Below are 18,832 nucleotides of genomic sequence, written 5' to 3'. Positions count from 1 at the left end.
GCCTTGCCAATAGTCAGTTTCCAGTCGAAGTGTCAGGGTGTAGAGCACTAACTCACTAGAGCATGCAGAAACAGGGAAGATCTTAGTCACAGGTCTAGGATGGAAAAGAGTACATGTGGTCACTCAAATACCAAAGCACAGGCTAGGAGAGGAGTGACCAGACCTCTCCTTTGATCATACCACCTTGGAAGTGCTGAAAACTTACAGATTCCTAGAACTAGCTCTGAGAACAACAGAACAAAAAACCTGAAGCTTGAGACAGTGCCCCCTCCATCCTGGGAGTAGAGTTCAACTTTAACATAAAGTTAAAAGTCAAGAAATAGGCTGGGGAAATAAGCAAACAACAAAAAAAGAACCTGACCATAGAAATTTATCATGGTGACAAGGAAGATCAAAATACAAACTCAGAAGAAGACAACAAAGTCAAAACAGCTACATCCAAAACCTCAAAGAAAAATGTGAATTGGTTTCAGCACTCCCCCCCCAAAAAAAAGAATTCCTAGATGAGCTCCAAAAAGATTTTTAAAATCAAATAAAAGAGGTAAAAGAAAATTAGGAAAACAAATTAGAGTGATGCAAGAAAATCATTTTTAAAAAAGATCAACAGCTTAGTAAAGAAGGCACAAAAAATATTGAAGGGAAGAATTTCTTAAAAAGCAGAATTGGCCAAATGGAAAAGGAGGCACAAAAGCTCACTGAAGAAAATAATTCCTTAAAAAATTAGAATTGAGCAAGTGGAAGCTAATGACTTTATAAGAAATCAAGAAATAATAAAATGAAATCAAAAGAATAAAAAATAGAAGAAAATCTGAAATATCTCATTGGAAAAACAACTAACCTGGAAAACAGAGTAAGGAGAGATAATTTAAGAATTATTGTACTATTTGAAAGTCATGATTTTTAAAAAAAAATAGCTTAGGCACAATATTATAAGATTATCAAGAAAACTGCCCTGATATCCTAAAACTAGAGGATAAAACAGAAATTGAAAGAATCTGCCAATTATCCCCTCCTGAAAGAGATCTCAAATGAAAACTTCCAGGAATATTGTAGTCAAGTTCCAGGGCTCACAGGTTGAGGAGAAAATATTGTAAACATCCAGAAAAACAAAAACAAAAACAATTCAAATGGAACCCCAGTCAGGATAGCATAAGATTTAGCAGCTTCTACATTAAAGGATTGGAGGGCTTAAAAAATGCTATTACAAACAGCAAAGGAGCTAGGATTACAACCAAGAATCATCTACCCAGCAAAACTGAGTATAATCCTTCAGGGAAAAACATGAAATAGAGGACTTTTAAGCATTTCTAATGAAAAGACTGGAGCTGAATAGAAAATTTGACTTTTAAATATAACTCAAAGGAAGCATAAAAAAGTAAACGTGAAAGATAAATCACGAAAGATTCAATAAAGTTAAACTATTTGTATTCCTACATGAGAAGATGATACTTGTAACTCCTAAGAACTTTATCATTATTAGGGCAGTTAGAAGGATTATACATAGCCAAAGGGCATGGATATGAGTTAACTATGAGGGGATGGTATCTAAAAATATTATAATATTAAGGTGTGAGAAAGAGGGATGCTTTGAGAGAAGTGGAAAAGTAGAGGTAGAATAGCATGAATTTTATCTCGCATAGAAGAGGTATAAAAGGGATTTTACAATGGAGGAGAAAATAAGGCATGGCTGACAATGCTTGGACCTTATTCTCTTTAGAATTGTTTGAAAGAGAGAATAGTATACATACTCAGTTGCATATGGAAATCTTTCTTACCCTACAGAGAAGTAAGAAGGGAAAAGGAAAAGAAAAGGGGGGGAGGCTAATAGAAGGAACAGCAGATTGGGGAAGGTGGTAGTCAGGAGCAAAACACTTTTGAGGAGGGACAGGGTAAAAGGAAAGAGAGAGAAGGAAATAAGAGGAGAAAAATAGGATGGAGGAAAATACACAGTAATTCTCTTTGTGAAATAATTTTTACAGTAAGTTTCTCTGATAAAGGCCTAATTTCTCAAATATATAGTGAACTGAGTCAAATTTATAAGAATACAAGTCATTCCCTGATTGATAAATGGCCAAAGGACATGAACTGGCAGTTTTTAGATGAAGAAGTCAAAGTTATTTATAGTCATTTGAAAAAATACTCCAAATCACTATTAATTAGAGAAATATAAATTAAAGCAACTCTGAGGTACCACCTCATGCCTGTCAGATTGATTAATATGAAAAAGGAAATGACAAATGTAAGAGGGGATATTCGAAAATTGGGACACAAACACTATTGGTAGAGTAGTGAACTGATCCAACCATTCTGTAGAACAATTTGGAACTATACCCAAAGGGTTATAAAACCATGCATACCCTTTGACCTAGCAATACAACTACTAGGTCTGTATCCCAAATAAATTTTAAAAAAAGAAAAGGACCTATAAGTACAAAAATATTTATGGCAGCTCTTTTTGTGGTGGCAAAGAATTGGAAATTGAGGGGATGCCCATCAATTGAGGAATGGCTGAACAAATTGTGGTATATGATTGTGATGGAATATTATCATGCTTTAAGAAATGATAAGCAAGATGCTTTTAGGAAAACCTGAAAAAAAAACTTACATGGACTGAAGCAAAGTTACATGACAAGAACTCAGAGAACCAGAGAACATTGTACACAGTAACAGCAACATTGTACAATCTCAGCAATACAATGGTCCAAGACAATTATGAAAGATTTACAATTAAAAACTGCTATCTACCTTCAGAGAAAGAACTGATAGATTCTGAATGTAGATCAAAGCATACACTTTTTTTTTTACTTTCTCTGTTTTTCTTGGGGATTTTTGTCTGTTTTCTTTCACAATGTGACTAATATGGAAATATGGTTTGCATGATTGCACACGCATAAACTATATCAAATTACATGCTTTCTCAAGGAGGAGATAGGAGAGAGAAGGAGGGAAAGAATTTGGAACTCAAAAATTTTTTAAAAGTTAAAAATTGTTTTTACATGCAATTGGAAAAAATATTGCTTTTTAGAAAAACATGAGCAATATGAAATTCTGATTCATGGTTACATATAGCATCTTTATTTTGTATTCTGTTGTATGTATGGAAAAGCTTTTTTATTGATATTTTAGTTCAGATTTTAAAAAATCTTTTAAAATGTTAGTCTATAAACTGGTGTTGTCCTTGGCTAACATCTCTCTCCAATTAGCAAAGAGATCAAATGTATATATGGCTTTTGGTTCTCCATGTTGTGGTGGCCATTGTGCATAGCTTAAGCTTTTACAGGAGATAGTGATGATTAAGGTCAATAATTTTCCTTTTTTTTTCTATTTCCCATTTTTTGGCTTAATTGCTTATTTGAATAGTTCAGGTTTAAATCATAACAGCTGTTAACAATGTATTCTCATCTGTACCAATTTTTCTGATGTAATATTTATTCTGACCTCTCATCTAATTAGTTAATGGTCTTACTGAACACATATATTTGGTTCTGATGTACAAAAATATTTATAGCAGCTCCTTTCTAGGAGCAAAGAATTAGAAACTGAGGTGATGCCCATCAATTGGGGAATGGCTAAACAAGTTGTGGTATGTTGTTATGATGGAATGCTATAGTACTATAAGAAATGATGAGCAGGATGCTCTCAGAAAAACCTGGAAAGACTTCCATGGGCTGATGCAAAGTGAAATGTACTGTGTACAAAGTAACAGCAATATGGTAAGATGATCAACTGTGGATGACTGAGCTTCTCAGCAATACAACAACCCAAGACAACTCTGAAGGACTTATGATGAAAAATGCTATCCATCCCTAGAAAAAGAACTTGAGTGGGGTATGGACTTTGTGAAGACTTCTCAGGGTGGTGAAGGGGAGACCGTCTCGAAACTGGAGGAAGGCTCCAGAGAACAAAGAAAGAGACCAACAGGCCTAAGTTTCATTGTCCTGAAAATTACTCAACCTATGGAATCCAGCCCCCTTTACTGCCATATCAGTACTAAGTTTGCCAAATAAGGACATATACAGTTTGACTGGCTCTACCCTGTTTTCTTGTTCTTTGTCTCTGGGGAAGATTTTCGTGCTTAGAATGTGAGCCCTGCCTCCCAGCCAGAGGTGGGACAGAGGTGGGTAGGGGGCTTATTTGCGACAGGGTATATAATTTCTCTTTGTCGTTTGTGCCTCGCCTCGCCTCTCTCCTGCTGGTAGTGAACTGGGGGAGCAGATGCCCCTTCTCATGAGATTGTAACAATTGTAATAAAAAGTAACTTTTTCCTTCCACCTTGAGAAGTCTCTGAATTTAATTGTGTTACAGTTGCTGTACCACACAAACTGATGGTGTCTAAATACAGATTGAAGCATTTTTTTTTACTTTATTTTTCTTGAGTTTTCTTTTGTCGGTTTTCTTTCATAACATGACTATTATGGATATATTTTGCATGACCCCACATGTATAACCTTTATTGAATTGCTTGCCTTCTCAAGGTGACGAGGGAGGAAGAGAGAGAATTTGGAACTCAAAATTTTAAAAAACTAATGTTAAAAATTGTTTTTACATGTAACTGGGGAAAAATAAAATACTAAATTTAAAAAAAAATATTTGGTTCTGGTATACCAATATCAGTAAACAATTGTTTCTTGTCTGCCAGAGTCCAACTTTCCGACTCTATTCTGGAAGAAAATATTCATAGTATATAGGCATAAGACTCAAGTAAAAATGGCTGAATGAATAAAGGGAAAGGAAGAGAACAGGAAAGGGAATAAGCATTTATATAGTGCTTGTTATGTGCCAGGCACTTTGCTAATTTCTTTTCAAATATCATCTCATTAAAATATTATCTCATTTGATCATCACAATAACTCTGTGGGTAGGCACTATATATAATCCCCATTTTACATTTGTGGAAACTGAGGCAAGGAAGTTAAATGACTTGCCTAGGGGCACATAGCTAGGAAAGATCTGAGGCTGGATTTTAACTTGGGTTTTCCTGACTCCAGGCCGAATGCTGTATCCACATTTAAGTATTTATTGTGTACCAAGAACAGAGTTGAGTGTTAGGGATACAAATTTGCTGTTGTTTACTTGTTTCAGTCATGTCTGTCTCATCGTGACCCCATTTGAGTGTTTTCTTGGCAAAGATACTGGAGTGGTTTATCATTTCCCTCTCCAGCTCAGGAACTGAGGCAAAAAAGGTTAAGTGACTTGCCCAGGGTCACACAGTTAGTTAAGTGTCCAAATTTTAATTCAGGGAGTTGAGTCTTCCTGACTCCAGGCTCAGCATTCTACCTACTGTGCCATCTTGCTGCTCCAAATACAAAAATCAAAGACAGTCCCCGCCCTTCCTGGTCATCTCTCTGAAATCCCTTCTCTACTCAGTTTTTCCTCCTTCCACGTCTAGATTAGCACCCAGTCTCCAGGCTGGAACTTATTCTCTAATTGAGAACTGTGAGCTCTAATTGCTGACCTTTCACCTTATCTTGCCCATATCCAGGCCTCCACCTCACTTTCAGGCCATTTCCATGACAATGCTCGCCCCACGTCCTTTTCTATCCTTTTTTTTTTTTTATACACTACTTTGCCCCATTAGGGTCTATACAGCAGGCACTGTCTTATTTATTTATATTTGGATCCTCAACACTTAGAACAATGCCTAGCGCATAATAAATGCTTAATAAGTGCTCTATCTATCTATCTATCTATAGATTACATTCTATTAGGGAGGAATACCCACAAAGGGGAATAGTGGACAGATATGGAAATAGATACACTCTCTTCAAGAACAATGGTAGAGTTAATCTGATCCTGCTTTCTGGTTCTATAACTTGGAGGAGGGGAGGTTATCAAGATAGAATAGAAAAGGGTTTTGAAATATTTATAGCAGCTCTCTTTGTGGTGGCAAAGAACTAGAGATTATGGGGAATGGCTGAACAAGTTGTAGTATATAATTGCGATGGAATACTACTGTACTATAAGAATGGATGAGTTCATTGATCTTAGAAAAACATGGATAAACTTGTGCCAAATAACAAAGAGCAAAATGAGCAGAGCCAAGAGAACATTGTGTGCAATAATAGCAATATTGTTTTAACAGTGACTTTGAGCTAATAAGTCGTTTTGGCTATTATAAATATTCAAATCAACCACAAAGAACATATGAAAAAAGATACTATATGCATCCAGAGAAAGAACTGATAAATAGAAGTATGTATAGATTGATTTTACATCATATTTGTGTCTAATCTCTAGGGTGGGGAGAGGGAAGAAAAAAAGAAAAAAGTTACATAAGAAGTTTATTATATACGTAAAAGGAATAAGAAGATGTACTTAATAAACTTGTAGTTTCATGTACAATCATCTTTTTTTATTATGCTCTTTGAAAATGCATGTTTTATTCCATAAATTAAAAATAAAGAAAATTTAAAAAAAGAAAAGAGTATAGGTAGAACCCTAGAGCAAAAGTGTTTCCAAGGCAGTAAATCAAGGCTATGGAAGAGTTTGTAGGAGATTTGGGAGTGAAGTGAAGCATGGTTGGGACTTTTCCTGAAATAGTAGTTGGTCCAGAAAAGGTAGTCACCAAACAAAAGAGCTAGCCCCAGGGCAGAAGAATCTCCAGGGTGGCAGAATAATCTCTTTCACTTCTCAAACCTAAACCATGTTTTCCACCATTAATTTTCTGGTCATAGTGATAAAATTAAATATAATCTAAACTTATCTGTATTACGTTAACCAGTGATGAAGTTTACTAGCAAAGTAACTTAGAAGCTCCTTAGTCAGAAAGGTGCCAGGAGCTAATCGAAAATTCTCAACTGCCTAAAGAAAACAAGGCAATTAGAGATGATGCAGCAATAGCAATTGATGTTGTCCATGCTGTGCAGAGAGGTAGAAATGTCAGAGTCCAACTACTCGGCAACCCCATGAAGATTAAAAACCACTCAAGACCAAATAGCTGTTAACTGCTTGAGAGTAAGGGGAACTGATGGAAATCCTGGAATGATAGCAGGAAGCATAGCGCTATCAAGCTGAAGAGAACATCAGAGGTTCAAACCTAATGAATTATGAAACTAAAGTTTGCAAAGGCCAATTAAGCAGACCACAGTCATTCAAGCAAGCAATGATAGAGCCCCTCAAAATAGTTCTGATTCAATCCAGTGTTCCTTACTAACTCACTTTTCTAGAGAATTTTAAGGGTTACAGTTTTTTTTCCCTCATAACCAAGCCTGTGTTTTAAGTCATGTAAATATCCTATGCCCATTTTAGAGATGACCAAGCTGAAGCTTAGAGAGATAAAGTGATTTGCCTGTACTACTCACCCAGTTATTAAGCATCAAGTCCCAGATGTGGAGGCAGTTCTCCTGACTCCCAGGTCACTGTTTTTTCCATGATAGCATGCTATCTCCTATGTCTAATTTCAAAATATTTCTCTTGCTTGAGTTTCATTCCTTCTTAATCTGTAAGCTACTGACAGTCAGAAAAGGATTGCCTTAGCTCAGCAAACCATTAAATGAACAGCTGGAGAGAAGCAGAGTTAAAAGTTGACTTGTACATAAAACGACAAAGAGGTGGGCAGGAAGTTTTCCACCCCATGGAACTAATTTAAGAGAGTGTAATCAGCATTGCTAGTCAAGGATTCCCATTGGTGTCCTCCATTCACCATTACCATCCTCAGCTCCTAAACACATCCTCTCTACCTACTTACCATACCCTCTGAAGTGACTTAAAAATAATAAATAATATTATGCCTCATCTAAATCTTTCACCTAACCAATGAGGAAGCTGAGATTCAAAGAAGCTAATTAATCTGCCCAAAGGGGGAAAAAAATTGAGCAAGGGGATTTTTTTTTGGTTGTTTGCCTTTCTTTGTAACCCCAGTTCTTAGTAAAGTATCTGATATTCAGAAGGCACTTAATAAATGATTATTGACTAATTGCAGAGTCCCAGAAACTAATTCTCCTGGTTATCAATGCAAACACATTTTTAATACTTGTAAATATGTACTTATAATATTTTCTAAATACTACTTTATAAATATACAAGTGTACTACTTCATAAGTAATACTTTGTATACTCTAATACTTATAAAACTTTAAAAAGATATTTAATAGGATCATAGATTTAGAGCTCGAAGAGAACTTAGAAGTCATCTGGTACAAATCACCCTCTGTTTTTCAGATAAGCCATCTGGGGATGTGACTTACGCAAGATCACAAGGCTCTTAAATGACAGTCATTAAATCATTCATCCAAATCCAAAATCCTTTTCCCAGAGTAAAATAGTTTACAAATCCATTTCCTTAAAATTATACCATGAGGGAGATAATGTGAATTATTGTTTTCCCCATTTTGCAAAGAAGGTTTAGAATTATTATGAAGTATTTCATCATTGCCACCCACGTAGAAAAATCAGGCCTCAAATCCAGGGGTTTTTTCGCTCTGAAGTCAGTTCTCATATTATTATAACATGCTAACTTCACACAAATCCTCATAGGCAGTTAGGTAACATAGGGTTTAAGAGTGCTGAGTTTGGAGTCAGAAAGGCCTGATTTCAAATTCTGCATCAGACCTTGACTAGTTATGTGAACATGGACAGGTTACTTAGTAGCTTTCAGCTTCAGTTTGTTCATCTGCAAAATGGGCATAATAACAGCCCCTATCCCCGTTATTGGAAGGTTCAAATGAGACCATGTACAATAAAGTATTTTGCTTTCTAAAGAGAGTGTGTTAGAGAGAAGCACAAAACCTAGTGACACATAAACACTAACTATTGGAATCATAAATAGGATAAACATACACATACATACATGGATGTCCAGACACCTCATCAGAGGTTTTGGGAGAAAACAGCACCACCCTGTTGGCTGCCTAGGGTGTGATCCATCCCACTAAATAGCCTGGTTAACCCTTTAGGAACCCAGATTTATAGGTGGCACACCTGAATCCATAGGATGAACAGCTTTTTAATGAAGCTCTTCACCCACAGGAGACAACTACAATGAACGTAGGCCGCCACGGGAAGCTGGATTTTGCCAGCAATGCTGTTAAAAATCTCAGCAGGAACCCTATGAAACCGGCTCAGCCATAAATCTATCCATCAAAGGTTTAGTGTTAAAAATCAAATCACTTTACTTGTTGCTTCAGTCTGGATGTGGAGCCTTGGGGATGGATATGAGGGCAAAGAAGTTACTGGTGGAAGACTGTTGTTGTTGTCTCTGTCCTTGTTTTTGCTTTGATTATTATTTTTTAGTAGCTCATAGCTGATGACCATGAAATGAAGCCCCCTTTGGGATTTCCTGGACATTCCTATGCTGTGCAACCACTATTAGATCCCACACTGCCACAAAATGGCTCAATAGTTCTTAGAGAAATCAGCAATCTATCTCTCTGAGTCATGCAAATGGTGGGACTTAAATCCAGCAAGATAACTAGCTGGAGGAATTGATATGTGAGTGGGGAATCAAAGCCTTGCTGCCTGTTATAATATGGACTGAAAATTCCTACGCCACAAAGACACTCTTCAGAAGTTGTCCATAGGTCAGTGCTGTCCATTATAACACATTCCAGAGACGTAAAAAACTGCCTCACAGTGAGGATTTATGGGCCACCGAACATCAGGAAACCACACTGCATGCAATTATCAAAAGACCCTCTGTTACCAGAGGAATGCCAGCTAAGCCATGGAATTCTATTCACCGGCCCCAGGCACCTACCTGCTTTGGATTGCCCATTGTGGTTTACATAGTACTAGCATAGTCAAGATGACTGATGGCTCTTCAGGGCAGGACTCCCCCCACCCCCATTTTGGCAGTTACCAAGCTCTGCCCATAGATCTTTATTGACTTACTTGAGCTATTATTTATTACTAGCTTTAATCCACTGAAATTCAAGAGAACTGGAAAGGAAGAAAAGATAGTGTGTTAGAGAGAAGCACAGCATGCAATATTTAGAAAAGAGAATATTTTAGTCAGAGAAAAGATTAGGCATAAGATGATTGCAGGAAATATGCAGCACTCTTAACTGGTAAGTCTAAAAAAAGTTGATCCAAGAGCTGGGTGTTCTAAAGTGTACTATGTTCAGCAGCGGTTATAATAGGAAGGGTATTAACAAGTAACCACAGATTGTAATAATATTTTTTGAGGGAAGGAGAAGTAATTCATTTCCATGTCTTTAAGATGAATTGATTGTGTCAGATTTGGGGAAATGCAATATATAGGCATCAAAGGACATATCTGGAGACTAAAGGGAACAGGGAACAGCAAGGATCTCAAGTGGAGCTGGTGTAGGGATGATATCAAGAGATCTTTTCTTTAATTCTCATCCTTTCATATCATTTCTTAGAGACACTTCCTTTAATTATCCCCTATAAAGGACCCAGTTTTGTTTTTTGTCTGTAAAGTTTCAATTGTTTGAAATAAAGGAGTCATATAAGAATTATATTTTTTTATTCCTATAGACAATCAATGCCCAGAACTCATATTTTATCCTTTCATTAAGGAATGCCAAGCTCCAATTTCTTCACCACATCTTGTTCCATAAGATGATGACACTGTTTGTACAGCTTTAAACATTGCACGTGTTGGTCATGCATGTTAATGGAGACACTCTCTTTCTTCTAATCTGTCCTTCATACCAGTTCTAAAATAATCTTATTTAACTTACTTAGCTAGAAACTCAATCACATCAATCCTCTACTCAAAAATCTTTAGTGGCCCCCTATTATCAAATGAGTAGAATATAAAGTCCTGTGCCAGAGATTCAAAGTCCTTCATGATAAGACCTACTTTTCCAATATTTTACTGTCTTTGACACACTCCATGCTCCAGGCAAAAATAGACTACTATCTAACAAACAAAGACGCAGCTGTTCTCTTCTGCCATCATGTTTTTGCTTATGTTTTCCTCTGTGCCTAGAATGATCATACCTTAACCTGTTGAATTTCTACCCATTATTGAAAATGTAATGCAAGTGTTACTTCTTCATTAAAAATCCCATAATTTCCCCCTCACCAAGTCAGTAATGACCTTCTCCTTCAGACCTCACAGAGAACTTTTATTTAGGAACTTCCTAATATATTTGTCATATAATTTTGCATATTACATTTACTGGTGTTAATGTCATCTTCCTACTAAACTGACAACTTTATATAGGTAGGGGACTACATTGTGTGTACATATATGTGTGTGTCTGTGTTTGTTTGTAACATACACGCTCATATACATATATAAATGGAGAAAGAAAAAAGGCGACACATAGATATATAGCTATATATATGTACATACAGATTATACACACATACATATATGTATGTAGATTAGAGAGAGAGAGAGAGAGAGAGAGAGAGAGAGAGAGATGGATGGAATTCAGGATTTAGTAAATGCTTAAAAAATGGAACTGCTTAAAAAATAAAGGAGGGGAGAGGGCCTAATTCTTGTCCAAAACTACCTGCCACTTAAAAGTAAGACTCAAAAGTGAGTCTTGAAATCTGCCTCCCACAACTGCCACAGCACCACATGCTTTGGCCAAATGCTTACCATTTTTGTCTGTCTTTTCTCCAAGAGCATCAACGGAGCCATCTGGGTGGAGACGGACAAAGCCTCCACTAAGTCGGTTATAGAACTGAAGAGTGTTTCCTTTCTTCAATTTCCAACTTTCAGCAGCCCACTGATTGAAAAATAATAATATGCATAACAACAACCAAAACAAAAATGTTAAAACTAATATGAGAAGACACAAAGGGGAAATATCACATAGAAATAAACACTTCATACAAAATTTGTGTGCTGTTTGTTTTACCACTTATTAAATGGCTATTTGAAAATTGAATACACTAATTTAAGATTCAAAACAAAGTGCTTACAGCTTCTTTTCTTTGAAGTTCTAACTTCTGCCCTATGGAGATAAAGGAAAGAAGAGGCTTTAAACTTTAGCAATGTCATGGCTTCTGTAGTCACAGTAGTAAAAGCAAATTCCCCAAGACATTTGGGTACTCAGCACTTACTCCCAAAGAATGTGCTATTATCACTAGGGTACAGTTCTCTAGTAATTTTCCCATCATCTTCTCCATGATCCAGCCATCTACAAAGAGAAAAAGAATTCAACTATATTTAGTGCTCACAATGACCTATCTTTGACACTTAGCCAACCAAGTCTCAAATAATGAATAGAAGAGATTGGCGAGAGTAATCCATTTCTAGTGGGTACAAGGAAGGGTAGGGAGAAGGAATGCAAGAAGGGGATAACTGGTTCTCTACCTGAATCTGTCATAAAAGTCCACAAGCAGCCAGGAAAATAAACCTGTTCTGCCAGAATTAAAATCAGATTAGTTTAATGAAGTAACAGTCCTAATGAGGTCAAGGACATAAAATCAACATCATGTGGGCCAGAGTGCTTTGCTCTGTTACTCGGCCACAAAAACTATAACCCTAGCTCTGATCAGTGGTATCACAAATGCACTATTACATAAGGATCGAGAAAGGAGAGAATTTAAATTAAAATAGGCTAGAAATATAGCATTTTTAAAATGTATCTCTACAAGAAAAGAAACAAAAAAAAACAATAATAAATTATCCAGGTATAAATTACCAGGGACCAGGGACAATAGAAAGTGTATAGTTTTTAAATATACAAAAATTATGAACCAGAGAATCAATCACACACTGAGTTGAGGCGCACAGTGAGTTGAATTGCTTACACACACACACTGATACCTGTGACACAAGAAGGCATATTCAAGATCTGTGGTGGGGTCTTTGATCACGATATCATCGAGAAACCAACCATTTCCTAAATAAAAATTGAAGAAAGGAAAATGTAATGTTAATATGAAAGATTAATGGATGAGATTGATCTTCAAGAAAAATTAATGTGGTTTTAGATACAGGGTGAATATAAAGTTCTTAGTAAACAAATTTTAAACAGGTTGAAAAGTTATAGAAATGATGAGCTGGTTGATTTTAGAAAAATATGGAAAGAAGCATGAAAAGGTGATAAGTGAAATGAGCAGAAGCAAGAGTACATTGTATACAATAATAGCAATATTGTTCAAAGAACAATTTTGAATGACTAAGTTATTCTGAGCATTATCAATACTCAAATCAACTATAAAGGTCCCATGGAAGAAGATCCTATCCACCATCAGAAAAAGAACTAATAAATAGAAGTATGCACAGTATTGTTTTACATACATACATACATATATATATATATACATAGATAGGAAGAAAGATACATAGATAGATAGATAGATGATAGATAGATAGATAGATAGAAAGAAAGATAGATAGATATGTGTATGTATATCAAATAGTTGCCTTCTCTAGTGTGGGGTGAGGTGGGAGGGAGACAGACAGTTTGGAATTTTAAATGTAACAAAAAAAATTAAAACTAAAAAAAAGTTAACCTTATGAGACAGAAACTTTAAGCAACACATGAACAAGGTATATCAAACTTTTAATTCTTATATCTCTAACCTGATTCTTTTGTGATGTATGTTTTAAAAGGACTTTCAAAACTGTTGAATTTAACATCAAAAAATATTTACTAAGCATCCACAGTACAGCAAAGCATTAAGCTAGGTGCTCAGTGATGCACAGATGATAAGAAACTATCTCTGCTCTCAAGCTGATGACAATCTAATTGGGGAGATGAGGAATGCATTCAAATAACTACAGTATAAATCATGGTATGATACAAAGTACATATTAAAGACCCAGAGAGGAACTATGCCATCAGAGAATCAGCCTAACAATGCTTGAAGGAATTCAGCACCAATGGGAACTCAAGATGCTTTTTTTTTTAACCCACAAACACTTTTGAAGACCATTAATGAAGGCATAAAAGGACTGCAATTTACACTGGTGGAGAGTATCCACACCAGTGAAATCACAGGTCCTTTAAGTATTGAATCACTGAGGTAAGTGCATCAGAGAGGTGCAAAGTGCACAAAGGAGATATGAGGAGGGAGAGATTACATCTTGCTAAAAGGATCAAGGAAGAATGTGGAAAACATTCTAAAGTGGCTAGTAAATAATAACAAAAAATGCTTTCAACATGCTGGCCTTAAATTCTTATAAAAATATGCCCTTAATGAACAAATAGCAATTTTAATATTCTTGCTTCAAACATACATACACAGAAAGTTATAAAAGATGGAACTTAAGTGTGATCTTTAAAAAATATAAAAATAAAATTGCCAAAAGATAAATGGTCATTGGATATGAACAAAGAATTCTCAAAAGAAGAATTGCAAACTCAACAATTATATCAGTAAAAAAAAAAATAAGGATATAGTAAGTACCTATGACGTGCCGGGAACTATGCTAAGGGCTGGGGATACAGAGAAGGGCAAAAGAGTTCTGCCCTCAAGGAGCTCACAGTTTAATGGTAAAGACAACATGAAAATAACTATGTACAAACAAGGTACATACAGCATAAATTGGAGATAATTCACATAAAGGAAGGCACTAGCATTAAGGGGTATCAGGAAAGGATAAGTAGATGAAAAATAGTTCCAAATTACAAATAATAATAGAAATGTAAATGTTGCAAAACAGCTCTGAGGTTTTATGTTACACACAGCAAATTAGTGAATATGAGAAAAGATGAAAATGATCAATGTTGGGAAGCTATGGTGACAGGTACACTGATGTACAATTCTCATTTGTCTATACTACTTTAGGACCTCTCTGACTTTTCCACCATTCCTTCCACTTTCTCCACCACACGCGTGCACTCCCTTTTGTGTGTTGTCTTCCCTGATTAGATTGTAAGCTTCTTCAGGGCAAGAAATGTCTTTTTAGTACTTGCATCCACAGCACTCAGCATGATACCTGGCACGTAGTAAGTGTTTAATAAATGTTTGTTCACTTATTGATGGATAGATACATAATGCATTGAGCTACAATTTGGTACAACCCGTCTAGAAATCTATTTTTAATTATGCTTATAAAATCTAAACCCAGTGCTGGATAGGTATATATAGCCCAAGGAGTTCAATAAGAAAAAGAAAGGCTCTATATTCACACCCAAAAAAAAATTTATAGCAGCACTCTTTGTGGTAACAAAGACCTAGAAGCAAAGTAGATCCTATAAATTTGGAAATGTCTAAACAAACTGTAGCAAAATATGTGACCTAACAGTATCATGCTGTAAGAAATGATAAACATAATAAAGGGAAGCATAAAAATATTTATATGAACTGTTGCAAAGTGAAGTAAGCAAAGCCAGGGGAAAAAAAAAAAACAACTTACACAATAACTACAATAATATAAATGGAAAGAATGATAACCACAAAACAATCAAAACTGGGTGTTGCAAAATTATAGAGAAAAGGCTTGCTCCCAAAGAAGAGATATTGGGAGACACATTCCCCCTGCTCTTTTATAGAGGTAGGGGTCCATGGATATGAAACATTGTATATAACATCAGATTTTTTTAATATATTGATTGGTTTTACTATTTTTTCCTCTTTTTTATTTAAAAAAATTCTTTTTCATAAGGGTGTCTCTCTGGGAGGAGGGAAAAAGAAGAAACAGGAATAAAAATAAGTGATATAAATACAAAATATATCAGTAAAATAGATCAAAGTATGGCTTTATTATAAGTAAATAACAGTTTCAATATTTTTTGCTTCTAAAATACACTGAAAGTTACTAAAGATGAAAGCTAAACATATTCCTATAGTCAATCAATATGAATAGTGGTAATAATATTAGTAATATTTAGCATTTATATAATGCTTTAAAGATTGGAAAGTGGTTCATACATATCTCATTTAATCTAATTTAACATTTAATCCTCTCAGCAACCTTGGAAGGTATGTATTCCCATTTTTCAGATAAGGAAAAAAAGACTAAGTGAAATGTCTACAAACAATACCTAATAAATGTCTGAGACAGGATTTGACCTCAAGTTTTCCTGGTTCCAAGTCCAGTGCTCCATTTACTGATACTTCCTAGCCATAAGCCTATGGGTAAGTCATTTTTACCTTCTTTTTTTTCATTTTTACCTTCTGAGACTGCTTCTTCAGAAATGAAGAAATGAAAATAATAATACCTATAGAGTCTAACTCAGAGGATTGTTGTGGGATTCAAATCAAATAATGTATATAAAATATCTTACAAACCTTTAAGTAAGATATTCCTATCAACTAACATCATTATTACTCAAATCTCTCTAGACTCCAAGCCCCTCTTTCCTCCTACACACCCCACACTACCTTCAGGAGCACAGGAGGAAATAACAGCCTCCATGAGACCAGCCTTACATGCCCTAACCTAATAGTGATGACAAATGTCACAGTCGTATCACCCAAAGCAAAAAACTTCATAATTTAATCTTGGGCTTCTGATGTCAATCAGGTTTATCACTTCAGAACTCAGGTAAAGTGATCCTCTCTTATACAAAGAATCAATATGTTATAGATGGCATCAATTAATAACAGACCTCTAATCAGAAGAGGGATACTTTTACAAATAGCAATTAAGATTCAGTAGCTGGTTTTCTATTTTTTTCTCTGAAATCCAGCTTTAGGTAATTTAGAGTTTTAAGTGTTAGATGTATGTATAAGAATCAAGCATGTAATGTCCTATGTAGGGAAAAAATATCAGAGATTTTTGGTTAGATTCCTATTAAAATTATAGCACCACTTTAAGGACTCATGAATTTATCAGATGAAATTCTCATAATGGAAAGCACCACAGTTTACAGTATTCCAAGGGAAATTTAAAAAGAGTTTATGAGATCTGGCTATGTATGAAATGTCCATATTATTTTTCTTTTCTTTTTCTTTCTTCTTCTGTTAAAGGATATTTTTTAAAAATATACCTATCTAAAATCTAATGAACATTTGGAGAGGTTACTTAGATTTAGGTAATAAGAAGCTAAATTGCTTTCTTTATAAACACAAATTATCTCAGTCACATTACTGGGCATCAATAGTTTATAAATACACATGGTGTTTCTCATAAATACAGTAGAAACTGTTCACTTAATATTCCTGTGTAGATATGTCTCACCTGAGCCAAGTCCATCATGTGCTATAACAACCTTGTACAAATACCCAAGATGCACAGCTTCAAGAGAGAATATGTCAGTCTGCAACCAATCAATAAGAGCATAAGTAAATCTAGGTGACATTTTCAACTTTCTAACAACACTGCAAAGTAAGATAATATTAAAACAGGTAAGGAAAAATTGAATTCATTGACATGATTCAAATGAGGTGAGAAATAAAAGAACAAAAGAGCAACATAATTATATGAGTATAATCATGTTTTCAAATATTTATTTTTTTCTCATTGATGATGGTATTCCTAGGTGGTAATTATATATAAATATAATTACATAAATAATTGTGCTGTAATAATAATAATAATCTCTTCAAATGTTTAGGAGTTTATATTTAAGCACTGTAGTCTTTAACTTAGAAAGAATGCTGTTAGACCAGCCTAGACTACATCAATCCAAAGTAATTTCAGGAGACTTGCTTTGTTTAACTTATGTTTTGCTTAACTATGCATTATGTTTAACTATGTTTTGCTTAACTATGCATATTTGTCAAAAGAGTTTTAGGGTTTTTCCTAGTAGGGGAGGGTGAAAAGGAGGGAAAATAAATGCCTGTTAATTTAAAAAAAATAAATTTTAATTTACATAAAAGTAATTTTATAATTCTGATACAAAAGAAGGCAGAGCTTTGGTGACAGAAATCATAATTCTTTCAAGTCCTGAATTGTTGTTATACTCAAAAATAGACATGCCTACCTTGTTGTGGTTTGTACATGTCCAATACAGGAAAAAGTGAAAAGTCTCAAGATACTTTTATATGAAAATCAATATAACAATTTGGTCCTGGCTTAGATCCTGGGAAGATACAAGTCCCTATTACTGGATGACCAGAAAACTAAAATGAAAATAAAACACCTACAAGATTTTCTCTTTAGGGGTATATACCTAATAGTGGTATTGATGTGACAAAGAATATGTGCAGTTTAATAGCTTTTGGGGTATATTTCAAATAACTTAGCAGAATGGTAGAACCAATTCACAGCTTCACCAACAGTACATTTGCCTGTTTTCCCATAGCCCCTCTGGCATTTGTCATTTTCCTTTTTTTGTCAGCTATGCCAATCTGATGAGTGTAAGGTGGAAAGCATCAAAGTTGCATTTCTCTAATTATTCGTGATTTAGAGTGATTTTTTTAATAGGGTTATTGGCAGCTTGTATTTCTTCCTTTAAAAGTTACCAGATCCTTTGACCATTTATCATTAGGAATGACCCTTGTTCTTATAAATTTGAAATGGTTTCTTATATATCTTGGATATAAAACCTTTATCAGAGAAACCTGTCATAAAGATTTTTTCCCAGTTACCTGCTTCCTTTCTGATATTAACTACATATGATTTGTTTGTGTTGAAACTTTTTATTTTTTCATAATCAAAATTGTCTAGTTTATCTTGTGTGACCTTATCAATTGTTTACTTATGAACTCTTCCCTAGCTACAGATCCAAAAATGTAATTTCTTCATTCTTTCTCTAAATTGTTTATAATGGGATCTTTTATATTTAGGTCATATATCTATTTGGACCTTATCTTGGTGTATGGGGTAAAGTATTACTCTTCAATATTTCATAGATCTATGATTTCACCTCTGCTTCTACTAATGTAACTCTTAGCCCCTCCACACATAGGCAATTTAATGAGTTATTGGAATCCCCCCACCCAAAAAAAGGATCATGTCACAGCCACACCTGCAGTGGGCAGCCTCCCCACACTTAGCTGTCTTGACTTCAGATGCTGTGTCATGTCTATATCTTCATGCACATATGCAAACCCTTTCCAGATAGAAAGT

The 18,832-nt window shown here is 35.0% G+C and overlaps 1 protein-coding gene across 1 annotated transcript in view; it reads right to left on the bottom strand.

Annotated features, from left to right (window-relative positions):
- The window catches only part of LOC114053992 (lipoxygenase homology domain-containing protein 1-like), a 657,625-nt gene that overhangs the window by 510,241 nt on the left and 128,552 nt on the right, over window positions 1–18,832 (bottom strand). Inside the window, 5 exon segments of the mRNA XM_027877094.1 lie at window positions 11,516–11,645; window positions 11,842–11,873; window positions 11,983–12,059; window positions 12,692–12,767; window positions 17,000–17,078. Of these exon segments, the coding sequence (XP_027732895.1) occupies window positions 11,516–11,645; window positions 11,842–11,873; window positions 11,983–12,059; window positions 12,692–12,767; window positions 17,000–17,078 (394 nt within the window).

Source organism: Vombatus ursinus, unplaced genomic scaffold, assembly GCF_900497805.2.
Source record: "Vombatus ursinus unplaced genomic scaffold, bare-nosed wombat genome assembly UNPS02014812.1, whole genome shotgun sequence".
NCBI classification, from domain to species: Eukaryota; Metazoa; Chordata; class Mammalia; order Diprotodontia; family Vombatidae; genus Vombatus; species Vombatus ursinus.
The sequence above is the reverse complement of the archived record's forward strand: the minus strand, read 5'-3'. Positions and strand labels throughout refer to the sequence as shown.